Source organism: Gopherus evgoodei, chromosome 1, assembly GCF_007399415.2.
Source record: "Gopherus evgoodei ecotype Sinaloan lineage chromosome 1, rGopEvg1_v1.p, whole genome shotgun sequence".
Classification (NCBI taxonomy): Eukaryota; Metazoa; Chordata; order Testudines; family Testudinidae; genus Gopherus; species Gopherus evgoodei.
Window position 1 is genome coordinate 337197480 of NC_044322.1, and position 16067 is coordinate 337213546.

Here is a 16067-nt window from a genome sequence, read left to right on the forward strand (position 1 = left end):
TGAAAGAATAAGTTTGCAGGGACAGAAAAATAAGTTTTTTTTTTTGTTTTTTTTTGTTTTTGTTTTTTTTGTGAAGAAAAGTGTAATTTATTCATCCAAAGGTACATACCAAGCCAAGCAGATGGTATAAATAATTAAAGACTTATACTCTCATTTCCCCTATGTACACCTTAATATTTCCTTGCCAGCTTGATAAGTTCCATATAGTCCAGTTACCTCCCTCTCTAAGCTGGGAGAATCAGATTGCTTGCTGCAGCTTGTCTGTCTGTCTCGTTCAGCCTGTGCGCCAGGCTCAATCTGCTAACAACCCTTTCTTCCCTTCCTCCATCCCTGCTAGGCTAGCATCTTTAAGATTTTATTATACGCTTTGATCCTAGGTTTGGCCCAGGAAAATTAAACTTTGTCAGCCTAGTGGGCGCCAGGCCAAGAGTTATTTCCCACTTAATAGCTTTCCTATTGTTCCCAAAGAATGTTGCTTATGATAGCACCTTATCTTTGCCATTGTTTTATTTCCTGTTCGTTTCCTGTTCATAAGTCAACTTCCTTTGACTTAAGTTTATACAGTCAGAGAAGAGAATATCACAGGTAAACTGAGGCATATATATTTACAAATAATACATAATGCCCTCATTCTGCACAACAATCTTTTAGCTCTTTGGGCAGGAGTCACCACTACCAATGAATTTGTAGGAGGAAAGACCATCAAGAAAAAAAGATGACATCAGAAGGCAGCTCCATATAGTTTGCTTTTTTAGAAACTGCCAGTCCTGATGCTCAGTTTAATCAGGTATTTTTTGCTAGCTGTAATAAACTTCCTAGAATTCACTAGGTAATATTACTCCTAGAGGATGAACTCAGAATACTGAAAACTAAGTGTAGTTTCCTCTTGTTACCAAAGGGACGTTTAAGGTAGCAGCCATTCCTTCTGCAACCTGGAACATATATTCTACAAGGAGAGGAAGAAGATGATGCACCCACGTTTTTGTGTGAAAAAGTTTGAACATCTGGATCTATAGTCAAAGGTTCAATAAGCTCTTCTATAGCTCTACTTCAGACAATGTGCTTGAGACAAATCTCCTGGTCCCTAGCAAGTGTAACAGTTCTAGTGCAGGACATTTCTCTTGAACCCTTTTGGGAGAAGGTTTCCTTTGTGCCTGCCTTTTTTCAGCCCTTTTACATGCAGGATAATATCTATAGGGAAGGCCAATATGGCCACACTGCCCATGGTGGTACCTTCCAGTTCTGCCAGTATCCAGTAGGGAATTCCCTATGATAACCTGTAGTGAGGGAAGGTAATCTCATGGTCTGAAAGGCTGGGACCAAGGGTCTACGTAATACTCTCCAGGAGGGATAGGGCAAGGAAAGGTATTAATTCAGGATGAAGATGATCTATATAGAGCAATAAGAGGGCTAAAGACCTTCCACCAAGCTTCCATACACATATACACCTGAGGAAGGAAAAGAGGTAGGGTAAGAAGCATGCCTCTTGAACCATGGCTTATCTTTAATTTTCACATATCAGAACCAAGGATCTGTGCAGGGTAATAAAATCCTTAATCAAAAAAGAACTCAAAACTAACTAAACTAAAGAAGGTGATGACACAGGGAACAATCTATTCCAATGAATCTGGATTGAAGAACCTAAAAGGGGGTTCCTGGTTCACCTGCTATCACAGTTGGAAGGAACTGAGGCAGCTGGCATGCATCACCTTCTTTTGTAGCTCCCACCCTCCAAATGCCCAGAGTAATGAGAAGAGAGGCAGAGTACACAGCAGCATTCCAGCAGACACTGCTACTAGAAGGTTCCCTCAGTCCAAGCCACAGTGTTGGCACATCTCAAGAGTATGAACATGCAGAGGCCACTTGAAAAAGAAAAAAACAGTTACTCACCTTCTCGTAATTGTTGCTCTTCAAGATGTGTTGTTCATGTCCATTCCAATCAGGTGTGTGCATGCACACGTGCATGGTGGCCAGAAGATTTTTTGCATAGCATCATCCATCGGGTTGGTCTGGGCGCCTCCTGGAGTCGCACCTTCATGGTACTCAATATAGAGCCCTCCTGACCAATATAGAGCCACTCCTTTAGTTCCTTCTTGCTGGATACTCCGACAGAGGGGAAGGAGGGTGGGTATTGGAATGGACATGAACAGCATATCTCGAAGAAGAACAGTTATGAGAAGATAGTAACCATTTTTTCTTCGAGTGCTTACGCATGTCCATTCCAATCAGGTAACTCCCAAGCCCAAGTTCAGGAGGCAGGGTCAGAGTTGTCCACTGATTGGATTACTGCTTGTCCGAAGGCCGAATCATCTCTGGCTTGGCTGGGTAATCGCATAGTGTGTGGTGAAAATGAGTATGGAGGACCACGTCGCCACTCTGCAGATTTCCTGGGTGGGAACCTGACCCAGGAACGCTGCAGATGAAGCCTGTGCTCTGGTGGAGTGTGCAGTGATCAGAGGTGCAGAAACACATGCCAGGCTGTAGCACTTACAAAACAGGATGCTATTCATGATGAGATGCACTGGTATGACACAGGTTGACCTTTCATCCTGTCCACCACTGCCACAAATAACTGGACCGGTTTTGTTCACTCAACGTAAAAGGCCAGTGCCCTGTGGACATCCAAAGAGTGGAGTGTCTGCTCCCTGCCGCTGGAATGTGGCTTAGAGTACAATACTGGGAGAAAGATGTCCTGGTTGATGTGAAACTTTGACACAACCTTTGGGAGGAAAGCAGAATGAGGCCTGAGCTGAACCTTGTCCTTATAGGACACGATGTAGGGAGGGTCTGATGTTAGGGCTCTGAATTCAGACACCCTCTTGGCTGAGGTTATTGCTACAATGACCACCATCTTGTAAGAGAGGTAGAGCAGAGAGCATGTTGCTAACGGTTCAAAGGGGCCCCCCCATGAGCCTAGAAAGGACCAAGTTGAGGTCTCAGGCAAGGATAGGCTGACGGACATTAGGGTATAGCCTGTCAAGCCCTTTTAGGAATCAGCTGACCATGGTGCTAGCAAAACACAGAGCGGCCCTGCGTGCCTAGGTAGAAGGTCAAGATGGTGGCTAATTGCACCCTTATGAAAGGCAACGTAAAGGGTTTCTTACTGCTAAGGAGGACCTGTCTAACCTGGTCTGAACAGGAAAGCTCCAACAGATTTAACAATGTAGCTTCCATGCCTTGAGATGAAGGAATTGGAGGTTCAAGTGTTGGAGATGTCCATGATCTTGTGTGAGAAGCTCTGGGAAGAGCGGCAAGGTAATTGGGGCTCCCACAGAACATCTAGGAGAGATGTGTACCAGTGCTGACGAGGCCAGGGTAGTGCTATCAGTATGACCCGAGCTCGATCTCTGCGGATCTTGAAAAGCAGCTTGTGAATGAGTGGTCTGGGTGGAAAGACGTGTAAGAGAGAACCTCCACAATGGAGGAGGAACAAATTCACACTGGAGCCCGGGCTGTGATTCTGGAAGGAGCAGAAAAGCTGGCACTTCCTGTTGCGTTGTGTGGCAAAAAGCCCTACCTGGGGAAAACTCCATCCCTGGAAGATTGAAATTGTGACGTCCGGGTAAAGGGACCACTCGTGGCTGTGAAACGACCTGCTGAGGTGGTCCGCCAGCGTATTCTGTATCTCGGGGAGGTATGACGCCTGCAGGAGTATTGAATGTTCTACACAGAAGGACCAAAGTATGAGGGATTCCTGGCACAGGGGAGAGGAGTGTGCACTCCCGAGGCGCACCGCTCTCAGCTCTCTGACATTGATGTGGAGACCCAGATCTGCTTGAGAACAGAGGCCTGGAGTCTTGTGGTCTCCCCAGATGAACTCCCCAGCCCAAGTCTGATGCATCTGTCACCAGTGACAGAGATGGCTGTGGGGTGATAAAGGGAGCCCTTGAGCACACCTCCTGAGCATCGATCCACCATAAGAAGGAGTCGAGGACCAGGGGAGGCAGGGTCACGATCCTCTCTAAGTTGTTCTGGGCTGGGCGATACACTGATGAAAGCCACAACTGAAGCCGTCAAAGCCTGAGTCTGGCATGCTGCACCACGTAGGTACAGGCAGCCATGTGTCTGAATAGTTTCAGGTAGTTCCTTGCTGTAGTGGTGGGGAACTATCTGAGGCCTTGAATTATATTGTTCAGGGCTCGAAACCATGCCTCCAGCAGGAATGCCCTGGCTTGAGTCGAGTCCTGTACTGCCCCATGAACTCTATCCTCTGGACAGAGTTAATTTTGCTTTGTTTAGAAGACGACCCATGCTGTTGAAGGTGGCTCTGATCAATCTGACCTGACCTTTTTCATTTGGGTCCTGAAGTGGCCTTTGATCAGCCAGTAGTTGAGTTACGGAAATACCTGTACCTGATGCCTTCACAATAACGCGACGACTGCCATGTACTTGATGAAGACTTGAGGTGCTGCTGACAGGCTGAACAGGATGACAGTAAATTGATAGTGAGTACTGTTGACCACAAATCTGAGGTACTGCGATATAAAAATGTGTGTCCTTCAAGTCGAGGGCAGCATACCAGTCTGCTGGAACTAGCGAGGGGATGATAGAGGCTCACAAGACCATGCAGAACCAGAGAGTTTCTTCACGAACTTGTTGAGTTCTCACAGGTCCAGGAGAGGCCTGAGGCCGCCTTTGGCTTTAGGTATTAGGAATACCAAGAATAAAAGCCCTTGCTCTTGTGTCCTTGAGCAACTGTCTCCACTGACCCTAGCGATAGGAGCAACTGAACCTCCTGGAGCGGCTTGTGAGAAGGGTCCCTGAAGAGGGAGAGGGAAGGAGGGTGGAAAAGTGAGAGGGAACAGAATTGGATGGAGTATCCCTTCTCTATCGTGCGGCGTGCCCAGTGATCCGGAGTGATACGGGACCATGCATGGTAGAAAGCGGACAGTCGGGAGGAAAAGGTAAGTTGGGGTAGATCCAGTCCCTGATTTGGTGGGCCATCCTCAGCTGCACCTTCAAAAGGCCACTTTAGCGCCAGAAGGTGGTTTGGGTTGGCCAGAGCCCTAGCCTGAAGATGGATGTTGTTTCCTTCTGCCACTCCTGTTTCTCCTCTGAGAACCATCCTAGCAGTTGGAGTCTTGGAGGAGGTTGCAGTCTAAAGTGTCTCTGCTGTGTGGCGGGAGTGTGCAGGCCCAAAGACTTGAGGGTGGCCCATGAGTCTTTCAGACCATGTAGCCTCTTGTCTGTCTTCTCAGAAAAAAGCATCAGACCCTCAAATGTTTGGGGCTCTCTCCTGTCTCTCCCTGACCTCGATCTTTGCCTCCTACTCCTCCTAGATTGGTAGGAGTCAGACTCTGACTCCAAGGTCTCTGAGACTGAAGACCATGAAGGAGCCGAGTCTCGGTGCCTTGAGTGTCGAGAGCTCAGGGAGTGAGTAGGTTCTCTGTCTCAATGCCAAAGGATATTGAGAGGGGGAGTGCCTGGACATGATTGCTGGCGTCCCTCTTGACTGCACTTGGGGGTGGGGTGGGACCACCAATGATGAAGTTCCTCCCTCCTCGAGGGTGAGAACAGTGCTGTAAGGTGCAGCAGCTTCGAAAGCTTCTGGCATCGAAGGGAGCTATAGCTGCTGGCCCATAGGGACCGGTGACCATGGGCAGGAGTCGACGCGGCCCCAGTAGGGGATCCAGAGCTGTGCCCCACCAGGGGTCTCACTTCTCTGGATTTAGCCGGAGGTGACCGACTGTCCAGCTTCTTTTTCTTCTGAGGCACTGGCGAGTGGAATTGGTGCCTGCTCTCTGACGGGCCTCGGGAGGTGCCGTACCTGTGCCAAGCGTCCTGGGATGAGTCTCTTCTCAGCGCCAAGCTTGAGGACGGTGCTGGGATGCTCCCTATTGAGGAGGATGTGTTAGGAACCGGGTCCCCTGAGCCCAGGTCCAAATAGGGGCATAGAGCTTCCTTCACGAGGATCACTTTAAGCCGCTGTTCCCTTTCTTTAAGAGTTTTAGGGTGGAACTCGTGGCAGATCTTACGGCGATCCTTTTGGTGAGCCTCCTCTAGACAACATAAGCACGAGGAGCGCGGATTGCGCTTCGCACAGGCCACACAGTTTTTAAACCCCAGGAACTGCAGCATACCACAGCTCTGGGGAGTCGAAATGGGGAGGAACCTCTAACAACTCTAATTATTAACAACTAAGGTAAACTATATACAAAGAACTGTACAACGTGCTTGCTAAGCAAGGACTACGGCAAGTTCCAGCCAACCGTCACTGGCGGTAAGAAGGAACTGAAGGGGTGGGGGGTCAACAGGGCTCTATATTGAACGCCATGAAGGTGCGACTCCAGGGGGCGTCCAGACCGATCAAACAGATTCTGCTATGGGAAAGATCTTCTGGCCACCATGCATATGCACGCACGCACAAACACACACCCCTCTGCTTGGAACGGACATGAACAAGCACTCGAAGAATTAGGCATTACATTGTACCCTGAAGGTCACTATATTTGGAATCTGTTGGGCTGCCAAAGCAATGGATAGTCTGTATAATTATTTACATTTTAGGGCAATATGTAATTTAAAACAATTTCTGCTCTGCAATTGGACATACAAGCCTTAGTAAACTAGAAATAAGGCACAGGATTTAGAGTTCCTAATAAAGTATTTTAAATAAACAAACAGAAAATAGAACATAAAAAAGCATTATTTTAAGTTCTATGGGTAGTATGTTGGATACATCAGTAAAGATACAAACAAGTTACTACTGGAAAAAATGAGAAAAACTGTTATCCAGTATATTAAAAAAAAAAAAAAAAAGTCAAAACAGTTAAATAAAATATTCAGCATGAAACTAGCAATTACTCAAAATTAAAGCCCTTAACAAATCCCTTCAAGCCTCTACATACTCCATCCTGTTTATGCTTTTTACCAAATACCTTGCTTTATTGATCCCTACACTTAGTTTTTGCTTTCTTGACTTTGTACATTCTCTTATGTTACCATTCACACTTGGATAAAATTTTCACTTTCCAATAAACACCATCCTTCTATTTAGTAATCTCCTAAAAACTCCCTTCAGGACTTAATCATTCCTTGTTATCCATAATAACCTCTCCTCACTCGCCCCTTCCTTCCCTGATCCCTACAGCTTTTTCTCATTTAGACACTCAGGAGTATCACTTGGCTGTGACAATCTTTTAAAACATTTTTAAATTTAAATTTAGCCTCTCTTCTGGGCTATTCCTTTTCATACCAGATATTATTTATTCCAATCAACTTTTTTTTAATTGTTTTAGCCACACATTAAGTACAAAATAGACAAACTCTGAATTAAAAAGCTAAAACTACAACGATTTCTTTTGCTTGCTGCTGTTCTTGCTACTCACTTCTCCCTCTCAAAAATCTCATAACGGACATATAACCCTGTAACTCACATAGTAAAACAATTTACTAGTATTTAGGGACTAAGAAACTCAGAAGAGATTCATATTGATTAATTTGGGGAACAATAAGAGTAGGTTTCATATGAACTTCTCTGTGCTCCAAATTGTTTTTCATTTCTCTATTATTCAGTTTAATAGTAACTGAAAAGAACAATTAAGTGAAGCAATAAATAAAGAATTTCATACAAAGGTAACTGTGTTCCTATTTCTTTTACCCCATTTGTAAACTGTATCTTTAAAAAACGGGTCCAATATCAAAATTACATTAGTACCATAAAAACAAATTGTTTAAGCAGCAATGCAAACATTCATTTACCCTGCAACAGTTCAGCTCCTCTGCTGTCAATATGATTGTTCCACAATTCTTCCCTGGAATTCCTCTGAAAACAAACAGCAAACAGATACCTCAGAATGATTTAATACCATTTAGCGAAAACTTCTCATGCCAGCAGTCAAAATTCCACAGACATGATTTTAAGTGTCTTATCATAAAGGAAGCCCTAAATAGTTTGTATTTCATGGCTAGGTAGTATAAAGCCATAAATTAATATCCTCCATGAGACAGGCTACAGCTAACTCAAGCTGCACATTAGAATGTGCCATTGCTGGTCAGACTGCTGAAAGAGGACTTGGTCTTCTTGTATTTTAAAGAGTATAATTGGTACCTTGAAACACAAGTGTTTGTCTCCAACTGTGATGTGCAAGGATTGGGATTAAAGACAATGAACAGGGTTCAAAGAAAGTGAGAGTGTATTTTAGGAATGTGGTAAATGGACTGTTATTTATTTGATAAAATAATTAGTTTAGAGCTTCAAATTAGAGAAGAGATAGCAAAAATCTGGTCACTTCAACTCTTCCACCAGATGTGCTAAAATAAGGCTGCTGAGAAGTTGGAAAAAAATGCAATTTAACAGTTCTTAAAAAAGTATTACTGTTTCTTGAGGAATTTGTTCAAACAAAACTCCAAAAACAATTTGGAAGATAATGAAATGCCTTTATTTTGTGATGTCTTACTACAAAGTTTTTAGTTATGTATAATTGCTACCATTATGTTAGAAGCAGTAGCTATAAAATAACTTTTAATGCAACAAACTAAAAAAAAGCAAGAGAGGAAATAATTAGGGCTATCAAGTGATTAATCATGCTGTTAAACAATAAAAGAATACCATTTACTTAAATATTTTTGGATGTTTTCTACAATCAAATATATTGATTTCAATTACAACACAGAATACAAAATGTACAGTGCTCACTTGTTATATTTTCACTGTAAAAAAATACTATATTTCAGTCAATGTAATACAAGTACTGTAGTGCAGTCTCTTTATCATGAAAATTGAACTTACAAATATATAATTATGTACAAAAAACAAACTGCATTCAAAAATAAAACAATGTAAAAAATTTTAGAGCCTGTAAGTCCACTCAGTCCTACTTCTTTGTTCAGCCAATCACAGAGACAAACAAGTTTGTTTACATTTGCAGGAGATAATGCTGCTCACTTCTAGTTTACAATGTGACCTGAAAGTGAGAACAGCTGTTCGCATGGCACTGTTGTAGCCAGTGTCACAAGATATTTACATGCCAGATGCACTAAAGATTTGTATGTCCCTTCATGCTTCAACCACCATTCTAGAGGACATGCACCCATGCAGATGAAGAGTTCTGTTCGATAATGATCCAAAGCCGTGCAGACCAACGTATGCTTTTTTTCATAATCGGAGTCAGATGCCACCAGCAGACGACTGATTTTCTTTTTTTGGTGGTTCAGGTTCTATATAGTTTCCACAATGGAGTGTGGCTCTTTTAAAACTTATGAAAGCATGCTCTACATCTCATCCCTCTCAGATTCTGGAAGGCACTACAGCTTTTTAAGCCTACGGTCAAGTGCAATAGCTATCTTAAGAAATCTCACATTGGTACCTTCTTTGCATTTTCTCAAATTTGCAGTGAAAATTTTCTTAAAACGAACATGTTCTGGGTCGTCATCCAAGACTGCTAAAACATGAAATATATGGCAGAATGTGGGTAAAACAGAACAGGAGACATGTAATTCGCCCCCACAGAGTTGAGTCAGAAATTTAATTAACCGCATTAATTTTTTTCATGAGCATCGTCAGCATGGAAGCAAGTCCTCTGGAATGATGGCCAAAGCATGAAGGGGCATACGAATGTTAGCATATCTCGCAGATAAACACCTTGCAATGCAGACTACAAAACTTGTTTCTCTGAGTGACTGGCTGAACAAGAAGTAAGACTGAGTGGACTTGTAGGCTCTAAAGTTTTACATTATTTTGTTTTTGAGTGCAGTTATGTAACAAAAAAAAAATCTACATTTGTAAGTTGCACTTTCACAGTAAAGAGATTGAACTAGAGTACTTGTATGAGTTGAACTGAAAAATACTATTTCGTTTACTATTTTTACAGTGCAAATATTTGTAATAAAATAATATAAAGTAAGCACTGTACACTTTGTATTCTGTGTTGTAATTGAAATCAATATATTTGTGGATGTTTTTCTACATTTTCAAATATTAATAATTTTCAATTGGTATTCTATTATTTAACAGTACGATTAAAACTGCAATTAATTGGGATTAATTTTTGGAGTTAATCATGTGAGTTAACTGCGATTAATTGACAGCCCTAGAAATAATATATTGTTTTTATGGGAGAAAGGTACAGTATAGATTCTTATACCAGAGACCTATATTAAATAAGAATATAAAGGACAGACATCTTGTTTGACAGTAGCCAGTGCCAGATGGTTCAGAGGTAGGTGTAAATATTCAGCATTCACTTATTTGCACAATATTATCCCATACATGGGTAATTTCTTTCCGACTCCTGCCTGTGATCAGTTTATATCATAAAACATGAGCCTTAATAGTCACTATTGTAATGTTATCCAAGCCAATAAATCTCAAGTGTCTCCTCCTTGTGGTGCAGAGAGTGAAGATGTGTCAAAAAGTGCATTGAGTTACTAAGTCTCACTCAGACATAGAAGGCAATGGATGTGGGTATCAATCTCTGTTATGATAGCCACACCTCTTGAAGCCCTTATGGCGTCAAAGGGACAAGTAAACTATCGTACACTACTCTATGCAAACCACTTACAATAAAATCTTAAGATAGACTTAAGGAAAAACCTAGTCTAGAAGACACAAATAAAAGTCTCATTTGCTCTTTGCAGTGGTGGCAGAGGAAATGAAGCAGCTGGAAGGTAAATTCTGTTCCCAGAGCACAGCAATGACATCACCTTTGCATAGGAACTGTCATGCATTTCCAATTGATACAAAGCTTTTCAAGGTAGTTCTGTAGATTGAATATAGTGCTTGTTATGTCAATTAATTGGAATACCCCTATAATTCACCATTTTATGGAAAAGGTAATTTAGAAATGTCTTACAATGTTAAACTTTGACTGGAAACAGTTTTCATAACCCTCTCCTGTAAAACCAAGCTCTCCAGGCAGTCTGAGTCTAACTAAACAGGTTTTGAAGGAAAGGAAATTTTTAAAAAGTAATCCCTGAAATACACACAGACCTTAAAATGTCTTTTCATACCATGACAATATTTTAGGCTTGATACTTCAATAGTTTTTATAGGACAAGAAGTTCTTTATTCTAATGAAAAATTGGAAATCTGCCCTTTCTGGTGCATCACACAGTAACCAATTCTAGCTGTACTGGCTCAAGGATGCATCTGATCTTAAATGTGTCATCAACCCGAGGCTGAAAATTGCCCATGCTGGGCTGTATATCACTGTACTTTGGAGTGTGGATTCCACATTTGAGGGAAAAGGAAAAATTCTCTCTGGCACAGGAAACACACACACACACACACACACACACACACTTTTAGTTATATAATTATACAAGTTTAAAAAACATTAATATAAAAATGTTTTAGTCAAAATTAATTAGCTCTTTGCAAAGTCACAAATTATTTCCCGCCTCAGAATTTTTATTAATCAAGTTAATTCTCTCTAAAATGATTATCTTTTACTTTTTGTTAATAAATTTGTCACATCATAAACAAAGTCTGAATTAAAATTAAGGATTTGTTCACAGATTTTGAACTCTAATTATCAAGAAATCAAATTCCTTTTTAAAAAAGTCATCCTAATGAAATCAGATTTCTTTAAAACTACCAAAAGTAGAACAAAAATGACATGTTTATCTAAATTAATTCAGGGAAGCTAAAACAAGATGCTTATTGTAAAGCTATGGAATAATAATCTGATATATTGATTTTTACACTAGAGCAGCAATTTCATACAACAATCTCTTACTGTATATATTTACTATCATATGTGATAAACTAGGAATGTTCTTAATGTTTTCTCTGAATACTGTGTTGGTGCCTCAATGTCCCCTACGCAGTTCCAGAGCATTGCCCGGTGACTCCGTGACATCATATCTAATAAGTAGTAAAGGGCTTCGATTCTTGGAATATATCTTGCAGGATTCTCACTTCTGGGTTTCAGCATCTAAGTCTGATATAGGTGAAACTGCCTGAAAGTACTATTGTCTCATAAAGGTGTGAGCCAACCTCTCCTCCACACACTTCTTACCTGCACCTACAGCTACTGGCTTAAACTTTACAATTAGTTTGTGACTGATCTCCCTCAAATTAAGCCAATCACCATCTATTTGGAAAATCAGGCCTCAAAAGCAAAAACAATAAACTCAGAACATGCACATACATAACCTAATCAGTAACAAACACACTCCACACTTTGAGGGGTGATGGGAGAGTGAGAATCTTGCAAGATGATGATATCTCTAATGAAACAGAATGGAATCTAAGTAGTTTTCTGTCCTCTGAAGATATCATCTGTGCAGAATTCTTACTCCTGGAAAGCAATGAGCTCAAGGATGTCCAAAGGAAAATATTATATAGTAACTATTAAAACAGTTGAAAGGACAAAGACAAATACCATCAAGGAACAAGGTTTTTGTTCTTTTCCTTATTTATTAAATAAAAGAGGTAAAAATTACCTCCCAAACACATCAGTCTTCACCAACAAAAAGCTGAGAAGATGCAGAACATGACCCAAGAACCAGAAAAACCATTCTAAAAATCTTATCAACCCAATGGAGGGACATGCCGAAGAAACAAAAATTCCAGAAAGTGGGAGTGACTAGACTCTCATGCCTTGGAAACAGAACTACAGAATTGCAAGATCAAAGCAGAAATACTCTGTATGGTATTCAAAAGTGTTTAGAGAACTGGTGCACACTCCCTTTAACACAGGCACGAGGAATGACTCTTATATTGGCCACCTCTGAGACAGAAAGCAAGAGCAAGACAGCAGGTATGCCAACGCAATGAGCTAGGCTGCTACGCCAGAATATGAATTTGTATACAGATGTTCTTGTAAATAAACCGTTTAGTTTACCCTATCCTGTGTGGACTTTCATTCTGGTGAGCAGTCTGAGTAAAGACAGTACAGAGCCTTTAGAGATGGAGTACAAGCAGTACTGCCTAGTAGAGCTGGACAGATTTGCCCACAAACTTAAAACAAAAAAAAAAAACAACAGAAAAAATATTTTCTGTTCTGAAAATGTTTGGAATTTGTCAGCAAATTGCAAGTCTGTTTCAGGCCAACGAATGTGTGCGTGTAGCCCAGTGGTTAGGGCACTTCCTGGGATGTGGGAGACCCAGGTTTGAATCCCCTCTCTTTAACAAGGACTTGAAACTCAGGTCCATTAGATCATCCCCCTGCCAGGTGGACATCTTAATCATCAGACTACAGGCTATTTTGCTCAGTCTCTCCTGGTGAAACTTTTCACTGGACCAGAGAGAAGTAGTAGTTAATCACCTTGTGCAGTAATGATGGTCTGACATCAAACATGTGCAACATTGCTTCTCGAGAGTCATGACGTAGCTTGGGATAGAAGGCAGGTAAGTGTATGGTTTGGTTAATATGAAAATTTGTAGCCACTTTAGGCAAGAATTTTGGGTGAGGATGCAACATGATTGTGTCTTTGGTAAATACAGTGTACGGTGGTTCAGCCATCAATGCTCCTATTTCGCTGACACATCTTGCAGACGTGATTGCCACTAGGAATGTAACTTTCATTGACATATGTAGGAGCAAGCAGGTTGCTTAGAGGTTGGCGTACTTCTGGGTACATGTTCTGTATATCTGCTAGAAAGCTCCGTGTAATCAGGTGAGCGAATATTGAAGCCCCTTCTGTCCATTTGTGGAGGGCCATGATGGCAGCCAGGTGCACTTTAATAGAATTTATGGCTGACCCCATTCCTTCAGTTCTAGTAGGTAGTCTAGGATCATAGATAGAGGCGCCATTGTCATGTCCAGCTGTTTTTGCTGACACCAAAGGGAGACTCTTCTCCGCTTGTGGCATTAAGTACTTCTAGTTGTGAGGCGACTGCTATTTAGTAAGATCGGTTTTATTTTTTCCAAACAGTTCAATTCCCATGTTGGAACCAGAGAGGAGCCACACTTTGAGATGGAATTTCACTGGGTCTTGATGGAGCGTCAGGCCCTTGTTCTAGAACAGGAGGAGATCTGCCTGGAAAGGCAGCAGTTGTGGGGCACAGACTGCTAGACGTTGAGGTAGGGAAACCAAGTCTTCCTGAGCCACGTGGGAACAATGAGAATGATGTATGCTCCGTCGAGTCGTATCTTGCGGATGACACTTGGGATCAGTGGAATCAGCGGAAAGGTGTACATGAGTGACGCCTTCCTCATCTCGTGGAATGTATCTCCTAATGATCCTGGTGCCAGGCCTGCCCTGGAGCAAAATAGTGGACATTTGTGATTTGTCACTGAGGCGAAAAGGTCAATTACTGGGTGACCCCATTTTTGGAATATCGTGCTGAGAACGCTGTCGTGGATTTCCAACTCATCTTCCTATGGGAAGTGCCTGCTGAGATTGTCGGCTGCAGTATTTTGGCATCCTGGTAGGTATGATGCTGTGATGTTTATATTATTGTGGATGCAGAAATTCCATAAATTCATGGCTTCTACGCATTTCTTTTCATTTGTTTATCTGTAGACCTAGCTGGTGAAACAGGTCTACTGTAGTCTTCAGCATGCCTGCTGTTTCTTATCAGTTGGCATCCTTGAGAAGGAAATCGTCCAAACAGAGAAGATTGTGACTCCTTTGTGTCATAAATGTGCTGCTACTACTGCAAGCATTTGAGAACACACGGGGAGCGGTGGACAGTCCAAAGGGAAGGACCCTGTATTGGTAATGGTTGGGTCCTACTGTGAACCGCAGGAACCGTCTGTGGGCAGGATGTATTGTAAATGGAAGTATGCATCTTGGAGCTCGAGGGCTGCAAACCAGTCCCCCTCCATCCCCCATCTAGCACTGGGATTATTGTGGCCAGCATGATCATTTTGAACCTGTGGTGCATAGGAACCTGTTGAGTTTTCGGAGATCTAAGATTGGTCTCCATTCCCCTCCTTTCTTCTCTGTCAGAAAATATCTGGAATAAAAACCCCTCCCTCGGTATTGATGTGGTACTAGTTCTACAGCACCCAGCAGTAGGTGCCTGTTGCAGATGGTGCTCATGAGAGCGGTCCTGGATGAGTGGAGCAGTGAGCAAGCTGGGGAAGCTCTCTTTTTCTGAGACTCTTGCTGGCGAGGTCGAGGCTCACTTCTTGAGATTTTGGAAGTCAGAGCCTTATCAGAGCTCAGGAATCTCAGTTTATGAGACTCCCTGGAGGACGTCTCTTGTGGAGGTTGGAGGGATTTCTCCAGTAGATGCATTTTCAAGTGGAGATCCCTGTCACATCTTGCCCTTGTTGTTAATTGGTGCAATGTAAGCATTTCTGTGATATAAGTTTCTCCCAGACAGCGAATGCAGGATGTGCGGCTGTCAGAGACCGGCATCGGTCAGGAGTCACACCTTTTAAATCCTGTTGAGCCCACCATGACTGCAGTTAAGCCTCTCCCGCCTCTCATGAGATAAGGGTGGGAGTTAATTGTAATGGAAAACTGTAGAAACTATTCCCAAACGGGGCGTTAAGCAGAGAAAAAGTTGGTCTTTTTTTTTTTTTTTTTAAAAGAAAAACCCTCTAATAGGAACTAAAGAAACTATGTATAGACTAAGACTAACTAAACAACGTAAATAAGTATAGACTAATAAGAAGTTCCTATGTAACTTGTAATTTTTTTTCTTTCAGAAAGTATTAAAGAGAGCACTGCCATGGAGATCTGTCTGCAGCCGAGGATGGTTGAGAAGGAACTGAGGGGACGGTCGGGGGTGCATGCGCTACAGGAAATGCCAATGGCCTCACGAGACGACTCCTGTGTACGCTCTTCCCTGACCAAGTACTGCTGCGAGAAATCGATCACCGGCACAAGGACACACCAACACCTACAGTGGAGCACCCACAGGGACACCACTCGAAGAACGATGCTACAACAAGGGACATCATTTAGAGAGGGGGCACCTGACACCCCTGTCCCCCCAGTTTCATACCAGAGGTCTGCTCATGGTGCACACTGCAGTGCCATGCAGTCAGGTCCCTTTACCCAGGAGCCAAGGTTCTCCGGTCAGTTTCCTCTGCCATGCTAGTTCACCCACCCTGCCCCATTGTCTCCCTCCACCAATCAGTAGCTGAGCCTATACCAAGTAACAATCCTCCTAACCAAATAGTTGTGAGGCAGTGAGCAGGGTCTCGGAGTGGGGCACACAAAGA

At 42.4% G+C, this 16067-nt stretch overlaps 1 protein-coding gene across 7 annotated transcripts in view; it reads right to left on the minus strand.

Annotated features, from left to right (window-relative positions):
• The window catches only part of CPNE8 (copine 8), a 253547-nt gene that overhangs the window by 160402 nt on the left and 77078 nt on the right, over positions 1 to 16067 (minus strand). For all 7 annotated transcript variants that reach the window (XM_030567773.1, XM_030566943.1, XM_030566068.1 and 4 more), the window contains exon 7: positions 7702 to 7765. In XM_030567773.1, the coding sequence (XP_030423633.1) occupies positions 7702 to 7765 (64 nt within the window). The remainder of the gene's footprint in view (positions 1 to 7701; positions 7766 to 16067) is intronic.